At 33.9% G+C, this 14,847-nt stretch overlaps 1 protein-coding gene across 5 annotated transcripts in view; it reads right to left on the reverse strand.

The window, feature by feature from the left end:
* Window positions 1-319: 319 nt before the first annotated feature.
* Pcdh7 (protocadherin 7) overlaps window positions 320-14,847 on the reverse strand; it is a 384,744-nt gene continuing 370,216 nt past the window's right edge. For 4 of the 5 annotated variants that reach the window (XM_074042496.1, XM_074042495.1, XM_074042494.1 and 1 more), the window contains one exon: window positions 320-4,533. In XM_074042496.1, the coding sequence (XP_073898597.1) occupies window positions 4,157-4,533 (377 nt within the window). In that variant the 3' untranslated portion in view covers window positions 320-4,156. The remainder of the gene's footprint in view (window positions 4,534-14,847) is intronic. The other variant, XM_074042501.1, reaches the window with a different exon arrangement.

Raw genomic sequence — 14,847 nt, forward strand, 5'->3', positions numbered from 1 at the left:
TGTAGATATCCCTGACTAAATCAATCTTCATATTAATAATATTGTTTTCTATCCACTTTAAAATTTTAAAGCTACCCAGGTAACTATTTCAATAATTACTTCGATAAAACTGAAGACTTCAAGTTTGGAAATACTATCAGGCAAACGTGGCAGTTAAGCATGGTGTCCACCAAATCATCTGCCACATCATCTTGCTGGCTGTATCTTAATTTAGCAGAAAGCAAACTATCTTAAATCAAACTGATCCATGCATCCATTCACTTCTCGTCCAATCAGACCTGAATTACTTGTCAACAGAGAAGTACACTTACAAGTGTGAAACCATTTGACCATGTTATATTTTAATTTGCAGAGACAAAAATGACAAGCAATTTATTTACATAAAACTGTACAGAAGCAAATTAAATTATGTAAAGTATTTCATAAATAGTTGGACGAGTGTTTAATACATTTCGCCATGTTTAGCATAGTTGCGTGCATAGTGACTCATAATTAACGATGATAAATTGTTCTCTGCTTCACTATCAACATCCAAGTAGCAGAACAACAGTCAATGATTAACATTACAAACATATCGTACCACACTGAATGCAAGTGCTGTAAGATGTGGGAAAAGTTGTCTGAAAGTAAACCCTAGGTAGCTGAAACACAAGAAAAGAAAAGAAAAGAAAACAAAACGATGCCTCCTCCAGATGTTACAGAACCCTCCTCCTGGGTCACAGCTAACAAGTTTTATACATTCATGATCAGCTTCGTCCTTCTTTCTCTTAAGGGTGCATTTATTTTTTTATCAATGATATATTTAAAATGACATAGGTCTTCAGATTTCTCATGACTGTTTTAGGATGGCTGTTTGATTCTTGACAGTTTCTTCTGGTCTGTGTGTTTTATCTTATTTTCCTTAAACACAGCTTCCCAGGGTAGCCTTTCAGGCCGACATTCTCAGCACCATCTTAGTTTCTTCTCCCATAAAAATAATGCCTCCCTTGTTTTCTAAAACTCAGGCAGCAGGCCAGTCAAAAACCATACAGAAATGATATCTGGAGATTCAGAAAGAGCAGTAGATTTTAGACTGACACTACAGATATTTTAATACACAAAAATTTGTATAGTTACTAAATTCATAAATGTGTGTCCTAACATGTAATGCATGCAAAAGTCACTTGAGAATCTTGTGTACAGAAAACAAGTAGAGTTCATATACTGTACAACCAAAATGAAAGTGCAGCCCCCCAAAAAAAGCAAAAATAACAAAACCTCTAAAACAACTCTTTATCTTGCAAAATGGACTGATTTCACCCCTGATAATATCTTCCTGTGTTACTCCACAACCTTTGCCTTCACCTTTCAGTGAGATCTAAGCAGCCCATATTAATGCTTTAATTTTCTTTTATGAGTGAAGAATATTTAAGACTGGTCCATTGTCTGAGTTTGTCAGAAGGCAAATTTTTAATATATTTTTTATTGTTTTCAGAAAATAAACATGGATAAATATACAAGATCAAAAAAGTTGGGAATAGCCCATTTCCCCTCATTGTCCAAACCCAACATCCGGTTTTTTACCATAACAACAGGTATAAAAGGCACAGTTGCTTATTTTGCATTCACTCATTTATTTTTTTTTTGTTTCTTTTTATTTATTTTTTTTCAAAAGCACTCTATATATGGAGTGGCACCAGATTTAACCTATTCAAAATAAAAGTCATACAAACACAAAATATATTTCTGTGTCATGCCAGCTCATTATATAATAAACATGTTATGATAGCTAATTCTACTAGAATTACTGCAAATACTTACAGTACACTGAATTTTATTCTTTCACACCCATTTTAGTTTTAAAGAGAGGTTCAGGAGTTAAATGACAATGACATGATCATCTTGTATGTGGTGCAAACATCATTGGGGAATGTGCATCCAATTAATCCAAAGGTCCAGCATGACCCGTATTAGCTTTCTAGATAACAGAGGGTTTTAAGATACAGTGAAATGAGCTATCTAGTGGTTTCATGTGCCTCATGAAAGAAAGAAAAAAATGCATTAAAAAAAGTTTCTTGAACATCTGTGTTATGCAATTATTTCCTTTGTAACGTGCAAGAAAAAACATGTATACATTTCATAAGTATCTTTAGAAGTCTTTTATCTTAATAGGTACTTACAGATTATACAAGGCAGAACTGCTTGAATGCAGTTTCCTAACAAAGTACTAGAATTGCATCTTTCCAAAGTGTAAATAATAATCAAACATAAACATGTTCAATTATCGATATTTTAGTCCAATGTTTTTATCTTTTTTTATCCTACCTATTATACATAAACTAACATCAAAATTAAAATTCCATTTAAGACACAGCATAAGGAAATGATCCCAAAAGATTACCCCACCAAACAGAGAAGTGTTTTTTAAAGGTAAGTGAATTATCAATCTATATTCCAGGCTGCTTCTTCTTATAGTCTAAGAAATTCTGCAAAGCATGAAACTACCCAAAACTACATTGTGTCTACATTTTGCTAGAGAGCCAACAAGGCTATGCCTTAACCAGGTTACAAAACATTCAGTAATGAGAACATTTGCTCTGTCTACCTGCTATCTCCTATTCTGTCCACAGATTGTCACTTCATCTGAATGTCCTGGCCCAGCTAAATTTTTAATTTTATTAAATCATCTTGTGTAGAACAAGATGCATATTCTGTTCCTTTTCATTGCAATGAAAAATCTCCATGTTTTCTGACTGTGAGAAATACTACTCGGAACTTACTTCTTTCATGCTCAGTCTGGATTTGTTTAAGACATACCTTGAATAATATTCAAATCACATTAATAACAATGTCAATTAGAGCTGTTATCTTGTCTCAATGTTGTGAGTGTCACTAGTCCTATATTGCACAGGATTCAATATTAATGCCCTTGTGTTGCATGGAAGTATGTACTGAACAAGTGAAAAATGCAACTGTAATTTGAAATGTGGGATATAAGACCAGCGAGTATAGCTGGCGTTATATAATAACAGTAATAGATTTAATTAGCAAGATCATATGCCAATGCATCCTTCTTTCTCGTCCTCACTACCCACAAATATGACTTTGAAAAATAGGATCTTCCCTGATAGTATCATCTGAAACTAAACTTGAACCTCAATCAGTTGCCTATTATAATACCAAAAATAGTCCTCATTAGTTTTTTATTTTCTGAGCTTTCAAACACAACCCATTTTAAGAGAAAAACAATGTTTTCTGGAGCATAGAGTCAATATGAAATAAACTAGTGTTTGAGTGTTTCTATGTGTACTTGGGTACAGTTGTTTCTGTTGCTAAATGGATTTCCATGTCAAGACCAAATCAACTTCATGAGTTCCCTGATCTGCCATATGATCTTTGGCCTCATAATGACACAATTGCTCAAGTTAGTTGACAAGATCAGTCCTGTTTTGAAAAAAATATTTAATTTTACAAGTCATAATTAGCGTAATAATCAAGATTCTGAGAAAGTATGGAGTTGAAGTTAATGCCCTTGACCTGAAAGTAACAATATATGCCAGTTTAGGACTGAAGTCCCCCACTGAGTATTGTTTTGCTGTAAGTCTTTGTTAGAATATTAAAGCTGTCATCTTCCTGAAATGCTTTTTGATAGACTCCCTCTTTATAAAGACTGCATGTTTGGAGCGATGCTATAATTTTCAAAAGATTGCATTTGATGGCAATAAACTGTATTTTGATGGTATGTCTGAAATGTATTTTACCTGTCCTGCTTTTTTAAACCAGCCAGGATAACATTCAAACAAAATCAAAGTGACTAAAATCATGCTTCAGATTAGGTATAATGAGAGTATGTTGTGTTCTGCTAATCAAGCTTGTTACCATGAAAGAAACTTGCAACCATTTTTTTTTTTTTGAGGGTGGTGGGGAAAAGAGAGTGGGTGTTGGGGATCAGTGAGGGGGATTGACATGCAAGTAACAAGGATGGATTCTACATTGTTCATTGTTATCAGGCTAACAGTATCACTAAAGGCCTGATCTGGAGGCAGAAGTGGCAGGCAAAGCTTTGTCTCTTTGGTAGCCTCCTCTTTTGTGATTAAATGGTTTTTCTTTTTAAGGTTTTTGCCCCTTATTCTCCTTCTCATACAAGAAAAGAACTTTGCTGTTGTTCCTTGGTAGCCTACAGGTAAACTTCTCTTCTAGTGAGAGTATTGACAGGAGATGGCTTATACTCCCCTGTTTTTGTCAGAGGAATATCCTCAGGGTTGGCTTCCTCATTTTTGCTGAAACTCGCTGCACTGAAGGTCTCATAGGACGAGGTCAACTTTTTGTTGAGGAGGTTTCTGTTGCGATCACCCATGATAGCAGCCTCGCCATTGGCCAGCTTTTCCTGGCTTCCTCGTTCATCAACAGGCATGAAAGTGGAGAGTTTGGGCTGGCTTTTCTTCCTCTCTGGAGAAGTGCGGACAGGCATCCAGCAGGAGTCTGAATGGCCATATTCATCACACTCACGAGTGCACTTCCCAGTCAGGGCTACATCTGGTAGAGGCCTTGAATCTGAAATCCAAGGAGAAGAAGCCATTAGTGCTAGACATTCCTTAATAGGCTCTTTTGTTATTTACAAACCTTGGGGGTAGAGGGATAAATATACATACTCTTTATAATCTTATTTTTGATAAGATGATATCATCTTATTTCCCAACACCCTAAAGCTCATCATTCCATAGACCAGTTTTTATTTATGTGCTAAAGATAAGGTTTTGCATCAACAAATATTATAGGAGAGAAAAATGGAGAAAATAAATTTATGTATGTAGAAGAGACAGATACATATGCATTTTTTGTAGGCCAGGGTCATGCCTTTCTGAAGTGCTAAGTGCATATGTGTATTTTGGGGGCATAATTTTTTCCATATGTAAGAAAAAATATTAAATTCAATTAGATACTTTTCTATATGTAGAAATTCTCCCAGAAATGGTATGGTTTTTCCACTTGGATTTCTGCTTCCTTATATATTATTCATAGAATACAAATAACAAAACCTTATATTTAAAATACTTTCTAAGACATAAGGATAATTGACAAGTAGAATCTGACTGACAGAACATGGTATGGTTGAATGTAAAAAAACAAAGTATAAGTACGAAATAGGTATGAGCTCACTAGCAATATCACCACCTGCCCCTACCCTAACCCACACACCTCCCTCCTCCACCATGTCAAATGACCTAATATGTGCCATAGATAATTCCCTGAGTGTTAACATAGAAACACATTTGTGTTTGCTGAACTGAAATATTATCTGAAATGTATTCTATTGAATAAATGTAGTTAAATTCTTAAATGTTTGATGAAATAACATATATTGCTAATTAATGTTGTGACTCAGTGGGATGGGGAATGAATTTCATTTCTGAAAAGCTAATTCATTTTGAAAGAGTTCTTAGAATGAATATTAAAGATGGCAGTGAAGAATTGCCAGTATGCATAAATGAAATCTTAACATGGATACACAACTTCTTAATATTAAAAATCCTTTTACAGACTTTGTTTTTGAGAAAGAGTGAGAGAGAAAAAAACTGCTCTATTTCAACAGCTTTTAAAAGAATAAACTATAGGATTTTATTTAATGTATTTCTATAGTTTATTTTATTGTCACTATAATGTAATATTACTGTACTCTGATGAATGTCATGTGGTATGGTATCATGTCATTATAAGACTTGGGACTTAAAAATTTTGACCTCTGAAAGTATTTTCACAGACAGTGATATCCATATGTATAATCCCAAGTAGGTTTTCATTAAAATAGAAAGGGAGTTATTTAAAATATTCTCAATATATACATGTACCCTTTGGTGTTTTTGTACCTATACCATCTCCCACAATTTAACATCTGCATAAGATATTTTAGAAGTTTTGCCCTGTCAAATGTCCTAAATTATGACCCTCCAATAATACATGTCATTTTTCCTTCAGTGATGGATAACTGAAATATTGACATTTGTCAGCTCATCGATTTTTAATCACAGTGGCCTGGGATTATTATGTTGCATGCTGAGAGTTCCCAAGGAAATGCCAACTGTCTTCACAGAAATCTAGAATTACTTTAAGCTTTTCAGAAGGTACAATGCAAAGCTAATCATTTATTGCAGTTATACATGCTGATATTTGACTTTTAAATGAGATCCTCTGGATTTTATCATCAAAAGAAAATTCCCATTCTTTTTTAGAATGTTAAATTCCCTTTACTGAATCTCTCATTAAAACTGACAAATTTTATGAATGGTTTTATAATCTTACCGGTTTAAGCAAGTAAACTACAAGTTTTTTGGGATTATAATTCCATTTGGGATACTTGGTTTGAGGCTGACATAAATACTTTGAACAGAAAAAATAAATAAAAATTCAAGGTGTAAAATGACATTTACATTTTATTCTAAACATTTCTCTTTTTTTCTTCATCTGTTTAACAAATTCAAACTTTTCTTTTTTCTTATGATATTGCTGATTAGGAAAAAATTAAAGAATTAAGAATATGGCTATTGAATGGGGAAGAATTCTTTATGAATGAGATTGTCATTCCTTGCAGAAATGGTCCAGAATTCCCTTCTATCATTTTTCTATCACTTATTTATGTCTCACACAATGTGGAAGTTTGCTTGCACAGTTTGTTATTTTTCAGGGATTAATTTTCTGTTTCTAGTTTGAAATCATTGTCCTTTTTTATTCCTTTTTTGAGATGCACTTAGGAAGAACTTGTAAAGCTATATTTGTGATCTAACAACTCTTTCAACCTTCAGTGTAGCTTCTGTACTTGAACTACATGTAGACTTTAAGAAATTATATTCACTTAGATTGAATCATTTTCCAAGCAAATGCAAGTTATATGCTTTTTAGTCCTGTCCCTCTGTTTTTACTTTGTAGTCTTGAGTATTTTCTGCTAAAACTGCTTTCTTCATATTTTTATTGCTTTTAATGAAAGGCAGCTTGTCTTCTGTACCATCATTCACATGTGAGCTGCCACATCTCTATCCAAGAAGTATGACTTTAATAAGGATCTGCTGTCATTTCCAAAGTCAAACACTTGATTGGGGACCACAGTGGAAGTTGACAAGCCTAATTGGCTGAGACATGTTGCAATGTTTGTCATCAAATTTAGAAAATAATCAAGAAAGGCTATAACAGAATCATCAAGAGCAATCAAATCTTGATGAGTAAAATGAATCCTCAAAAGAAATGCTAATGATTAACAAATGCAGTTTGTATTATGATGTGATTTATTAAGTGAAGGCATGAGTAGAATGTTATTTTTCTGTGTTTATATATTTTCTTATCTTAATTATGCAGACATACATTTAAACTTTTTAAAATACAGAAGTTGTGCAAGGTCTTTGAGAATCATCAAATATAACTATTCCACAAAAACATACACTTTAAAAATGTCCTATTTGTGTGGGGGGGGAGGTGGGAAGGGGAGCATATACAGGCAGACCTTCCACAACTATTACCTCTTCTTAGTCTTTCATTAATGAAGGTGTTTTCTAACATCTAAGAAAATTATTTTATTCTCTACTTTCATACTATTCCCTTTGATTTTGACCTGAGTGAAGTTGGAAAACAGCTAATAATGAATCTTGTTAGTTGGAATGGAGTAAATTGATATAAACATAAAACACTATTATACTATTATATATATGAAGTATAATAGTATTCTCAATAAGCACTGTATACAATAAAGCCAGTTTTGTAGAGGTTGTTTTTGCTTTAGATATGCCAGATTACCAATCATATCAAATCATGAGAAGACTATAAGTAGACAGTGCTGTTCATCAGATTCTGTTTTTGCTTAATGTTACTTGTGCAGGTTTCATTTTGAACTAATTATGCTACTTACTAGAATCACTGCATCATTTTGGAGACCTGAAGTCCTTTCTAAGACATAAAGTTAAACTTTAGATCTAGGGCAAATGCAGCAGTGTGGTTGGACTTCGATCTTATGACAAAGGGAGAGCACATACAGGAGATATAGGAATAAGTAGAAAACCCAAAACATGAAACCGTTTGATGTCCCCACTCCAGAGGAATTACTACAGAAACCTTAAAGTGACAGAGGTTAACATGTGAAGGGGATCAGGAACCAGTGTAAAGATCAGTTAGCAATGAATCAACATAGGTTGTAACACGTGTATATGAAAGCAATGCTAGGAATATTTCTATATAGCTATCCTTAGCTCAACTAGCAAAAATGCTTTGTCTTCCTTGTTATGCTTATGTCTTTTCTTCAACAAAATTAGAGATAAGGGCAGAACAGGTTCTGCCTGGAAATGGGGGGGAGATGGTGGGGGCAGCAGACAGGGGTGAGAAATGACACAAACAATGTATGCACATGTGAATAAATGAATAATTTTTTTAAAAAAGTTAATTTTCCTCTCAAAAGTACAGTAAAGCCATCATAATAGCAAATAATAGAATAGTTCATAATATTTGAAGCACTTTCCACATTTCATCCCCATTACTTATCTTTTCCATCAATTAACACAGAGGATGGAGGCAGGCAGCAGTCAAACCTGTGGTAGAACTGGGCCAAAGAATAAGTGTTTTGACTTTTGTTTTAGTATTTTCCCATTATAATGTATTGCTCCTTTCTAAAATACAACAGCTGAGTTATTTAGGGTCAATTAGTTCTACCTACACCCATAAGAAAAGCTGCAGTCCATAAGGAAAGGAAAAATATCAGAACAGCACAGAAAATAGATGCCACAAAGTCACAAATTTTGCTACTTAGTAAAAAGAATGATGCAATCTCCCTACAACTGTAAATCTCTTAAACTAGAAGAAGATCATATGCTAATTTAAGAAGTCACCATCTCGCCCTAAATTAAAGTGTCTTTGTTCTTGCTAGGCAAGGAAGACGCATGGGTGGTTTGAGATGCTGGTGCAGTGACCTCAACAAGCAGTGACAGACAGTTAATATGCAGAATTATTAGAAATAATGAGGAAAGTCCAAATCTGCAGAGGCATTTAATGCTTCCAGAAGCTGTCCTACACTATTCACAAACCACTGGGCATCATTATTAGAGGAGAACACAGAGGACTCTTAAGACTTGAAGACAGTGCTGCATCAGGAAGGATTTACAGTATACAGAGTTATGCTTTCTGCTAGAATCCTGAAAACTCCCATTCCAGGTCCTTAACTTGGGGATGAAGACGCATGTAACTAAAAGAAGACATGAATATATTGCATTTACTTTTAAAATATTTCCAATGAGTTTTCAAAAGTTCATATAAAGCTATATGCATCATTTGTTTGTTTGTTTAACCAGTAAATTATATAATATGCATGAGGACATAAAATCGATTGTTTTTCAACATATAGACTTCACAAATATTCATGCCACTTTGTTCATTAAAATCATGCACCTACACACTCATAACATCAATTCACAAAATTCTATAAATGAGAAATTGTGGGGGTTTTTTTGTTTTGTGAGAAAAAATAATGACATATTTTCCTCTTTTTCTTTTAATGTATTTGTTTTTCTATTTATACTTCTTGACTTCCAGATATGACTTTTTTTTCTTAGAGGCACCTTGAATTCTATTGGAGTTTGGTGGACTATGTAAAATCTTATAAGAGGATAAAAGAAGAAAAATGAAAGATAAGTGGTAAGTTTTCCAACAATTATTCTCATATTATCTTTACTTTCATTAGGCCAAATGAAAATATCTCATGTATTTAAATGATTAACTCAAGTGTTTTATTTTAAAACAGTTATTGGAAAATTATTTTTGTCTCACATGAGACAAAGACATAGCAAAAATAAATGTCAGTTAGCTACACCTTTTTTATTTTGAAAATTATTGTAATCAATAAAGTTTAGAAGTGAGGGGAAAAGACTAAAAAAATCCACACCAAGTTGGATTTGGCTTTTCATATAAATAACTAAAAGACCTCTGCCTTTTGCCTGTTTGGGAAAATGGAGGAAGACTGAGTAGACAAATAACAGTCCACAGTTTTTGTGAATCACTGACTCAATCAGTTGATTCTCTGAATGTGCCAAAAGTTTCTGAAAGAGTAGAAAATTTATAGCTCCATAAGTATCACTCAGGCTACAAAAAAGAGGGCTAAGATTTATAAAGAGTGTTCTAAATTATCACAGAATCACTTGACTCAATTAAATTAGAAGAAGGTTCACTTAGGTTCCTCTATATCACTCCTGGCCTCATGCTTAGAGAGCAGTGAGCTTTCAAAAAAAGCTGATTTGGAGTCCAAATCTGAGTGTGAGTCTAGGCTCAGCCATTTGCATGTTGTGGGATTTTGATATAATTTCTCTGAGATTCAGTTTCTTTCTATGTATGATACTCATATCTATTTTCCCATTTATTGTGGGTGAAGAGTTAACATGCATGTAGCCCACAGCATGCATGGTCTCTGCTGTGGTATTGATATTCAATAAACAGTAGGTTATAACCCCAGAGAGACTGTAAGGAGGTAGACTCTGTCTCTCTCTCTGGAATCTTCCAGGAATGAAAAGGGTATTTAATAGTCTCAGAAGCCAGGGAATCTAGTTTCAAAGCCTCATGTTGTTTTTGTAGCTGTGTAATTGGAGAAGTTACTTGATTCAATTTTATTCATCTGTACAATGGGCATAGGAATGAATTAACTTCTTAGAATTACTGTGAGGATTAAATGTGTTAAAATATGCAAAGTACACATAACACTTCTTGCGCATAGTAAGCACTCCATCAACACTTCAGGTATGTAATCCTCAGTCCAAACTCATTCCCCAAAGGAACTCTGAAAGCCAAATGGCACGTGCATGCTATTACCTATTGTAACATGAATGACTCTGAATTTTGATATATATCTGGTCCCAAGGTTTTCAGATAACATGTCATAGAATTAATGCCAGTAGTCAATCAAAAGGACCTATCTTAAATTACTTTCCCAGTAGTGCTAATGGAGTTAGTCTGAAATACAGCAAAGCTACTATTTGGGAAAATATGCTGTCAACCAGGTCCTAGCTATTCTACATTAGGCGTTCTCCTAACACTTCTTTATTAGGAATTTGTCAAAGAGGATTTATTCAGTATGCATCATGGTTGTTCATAATTGAAACACAAACAATCTGTTATTTGGAATTACCTTTACAACTTGAACAGATCAACTTCACCTGCAATCACTTCACTTTAAACTTGCCCCTAAGGTATCTGGGTTACTGTCTGCTATGTGGCTTTGTCTACACTGGCAGCATAAGGAGCACGTTAAAAAAAAAATGTGTCAAAATTAGCAAAGAATTAATCTATAACTAGAAGACTGAAAAGGCAAGGAAACAAAAGCAGGGCAAATACTTAAAATGCAATACACCATTTATATATAAAAAATAATAAAACAAATGAATGGCTCATTCTGAGTTATGCAGATTTTGTGATATATGTACAGGATTGCTTTAATTGTGAAATAAACCATAAATTCCTTTAATCTCCCATTAGGCTGTGACAGTACTGCTCCTACTGTCAAGCTGTACATTCTATTTCCCCTTCCTCAAAGCTGGGCCTGCTTTGACAAGAGAAGTGGCAGAAGCAATGCTGTGCTGTTGTCAGCCCAGTTCTCAAGAGGCCTAACAGCATTTGTTTTTACTCTGGAGCCCTGGGACCACCATCCTGAGAGACAGCATAGGTTTGGCCTCCCAGAAGATGAACACCATCTGAGGAGACCAAGCTGTCACAACTGTCTCAGTTAAGTCTACCACTGCGGACTCTGCAGGTGAACACAGCTGCATGTGTGAGTCAGGAGAAACCTACAAAAGTACCACCATGTCAATCCACAAAAAGGAAAGAATAAATCTTTGTTGTTTTCAGTAAGTTATGTTTGCTTGGTTTGTTGCTTGTTTGTTTGGGGGAGAATTTGTTGTTGTTGCAATAGATCATTGAAATAAGGTACCATAAATGTATTATATTGTCTGAAATAAACTGTTCCAAATGATAGGCTGAGATCTGAAAGCAATATATTCTACTACTTTTATGTCTCCTTATCATGGATAACAAACTGACCAATATTACTGCAGGTACAACCCTTTAAAAGCACATTCTCAGAGATATAGGCACATTTAATTAAGAAGTTCAAGCAGAGGGTTTCTATAGAAAACTTTAAAAAGTCTGGTCCTTTAATTACAGGATTTCACTTTGTTATACCTTGGAGTGCTCTAGTTCCATCTACTGTGCTAAGATAATATTAAAATGTTCAAAAATGTTTGAAAGCATCAGCAACTTTTCTGCATACCTTAGACTAAACTCAGTTAAATAGCAATTGAATGAACTGCAAGAAGCATTTACTGCCCAGAGGCTAAGACCACTGTCATTCTGAATGTGGCACTGTCACATACAATGGAGGCTGTGCGTGCCATGTCTCAAGCAGTCTTGTTGAAACAACTCAAACATGAATCTGTCGGTTGGCACATGAAAAGTGCACTACAGCAGAAAAATGTACGGTGACTGCTTGGGAATGATCCACTTACAGTCATCAGCTGTGGCTTTGCTTTGATACCTCTTTTCACCCATGCCAATTTAGAGGCAGCAAAGATTCTTGTGTGAAGCAGCCGAGTGGAAGAGAGCTGAAAATGAAATGGTATTCTGAAACCCAGAATGACAACAGGGTCATATACTGTGCAAGTTACCAATTGATTATTTCATTGTCAATAAACACAATTTTGAACATTTGTATTTATATTTTCTTTGTAATAATTCCACCTTTCATGATTCCCTTTCTAGTCTCTTGGATTTTCTTACACTGGAAATGATTTGTTTCAGGGATCATAGAAGTTGTTCATCTGATGAAAACTAGAAGTATTGCCTCCTTTCATAAATGCAGATATATACCCATGAAATTTTGCATAAAATTTTGGTGGTGTTCAAGATAACTGAGTAAGCGTCTCAATATATTTCCAATGTCCTGGAGGACAGCAGAAAGTATATTTTTACACTTGGACATTTCTCCCCCTTGAATTAGAATCAAAGGGGAAGAAATATAGCCAGGTCTGGTGGCAAATGCCTGTGATCTCAGCTCACTCAGAGGTACAAGTGATGATTGAGAGTTTGAGATTACCATAAGCACTTTCTCAAAAACAAAATAAAAATGAAAGGATGGGAAGTGTGACTCAAGTGCTAGAGTAATTGCCTAGAAAGTGTGAGGATCCAGGTTCAATAATCCCCAGTACCACCAAAAAAAAAAAAAAAAAAGGAAAGAAAGAAATATTTAACAATTCAGCACTCATTATTGTATTAAGATAGAATTGACATGTGATAACTGTAATTCAGTGTCAGAAATATTTTAAAAGCACAAATTATGAAATACATGTTTAGAAATACAGAAATAGTTTAGGTTTGTTCATGTTAATATTTTACATTTTTTAAATGCCAAAATCTAAAATCCCCAATAATGTTTTTTGTTTAAGTACAAAATTAATGCTTTATGATGGATTTCACTGATTGCTGTTCACCAATTTGAGAACATTTTCATTCTTAAAGTCTACATTCAACATATGCTTCAAATCTGAATGTCCAGTAACTTGATCTTCATTTATTTACCATAGAAAGGGAATACATTCTTACAATAATGGAAGCTTAAACAAAAACAGTAATGATTCAGTTTTAACTTTTCAAGTTAAAAATTATTGAGTACTTTTTATTGGTTTTATTGGAAAGTATGATGGAAGAAGTACTAAAAGAGTTCTAAATATTCATTTAGAACCTCTTTATACTAATGATTTCAAATCTTGAACTTCTAACATAACTGTGTAATTATCACGTCCTACTGTAATATTTCTACTCATTAGTTCTACAGCTCATTTATTACTCAAGTGTTCATTACTGGTCACAAACAGTCCAGTTGTAGAATATACAGCTCATAATATATATTCCATACTGTCCTTAAGAAAGAATATTTACCCTAAACACAATATACAACAGCTCTATTAACCATGAGAATATACCTTTGTGTGTAGTCCTTGAAGGCAGTGGGAATTTTATATTTTCTTCTCCACATAATACAATTTATAATTTTATATAACTAAAGAGGTTGAAATAAAGGGGTTGGATACTCAAAAAGAATGTTAGTAGACATTATTTTCTCAAGCTCCATGATAAAGCATTTTTGATAGTGGGAAGTTAAAAAAATAACATCTGTAATATGTAATTTTCACTAAATATACAGATAGTTAGCAAATGTAATTGTGTTAAATATTGAAACAAATTAATTTGACAAAAGGGAATGTTAAGGAAGATACATATTACTACAATGGCCATAATGTGATAGAAGGCATCTCTGTTTTATTTTCTATTTATTATTTTCTTTGAAAGCCTAAAATGAACCACATCAAAACTTTTAGCATGTATGAAGCACGATTATAATGTGATTAGTTTTTGCACAGGAGGCAAATCATAGCAATTTAGGTTTACTAAAGTAATTTTAATTTTTTTATGTAGCAAAATCCATGATACCTATTCATTTTCTCTCCTTCACCATAGTGATCCTGAGAAACTATACAATTATTGTAATGATACGGCCATTTTCCAAATATATCCTTAAACTCTGCTTGGGATTGCTTATTGAAAGATTTCACAAGTTACACAGAAAAGTTTATCTGGTTGGAAGTACTCCTACAATAACAAGCTGTGTTGTAAGAGAATTCTATTAGTCTTCATTTGAGAGAAAGACAAAGACTTCAAGTTTTGAGAAAGGTTTCAAGTGAACATTGAGTCTGAAAATATGGTTGAAACATGAGGTTCTGAGAACTTTTGGTAGGAGCTGAAAAACCATTTATGAGAAGAGTTTTAAAATACTTAGAATGATGACCCCTTATTTTGAAC

The sequence above is a fragment of the Castor canadensis genome, chromosome 9 (genome assembly GCF_047511655.1).
Source record: "Castor canadensis chromosome 9, mCasCan1.hap1v2, whole genome shotgun sequence".
NCBI lineage: Eukaryota > Metazoa > Chordata > Mammalia > Rodentia > Castoridae > Castor > Castor canadensis.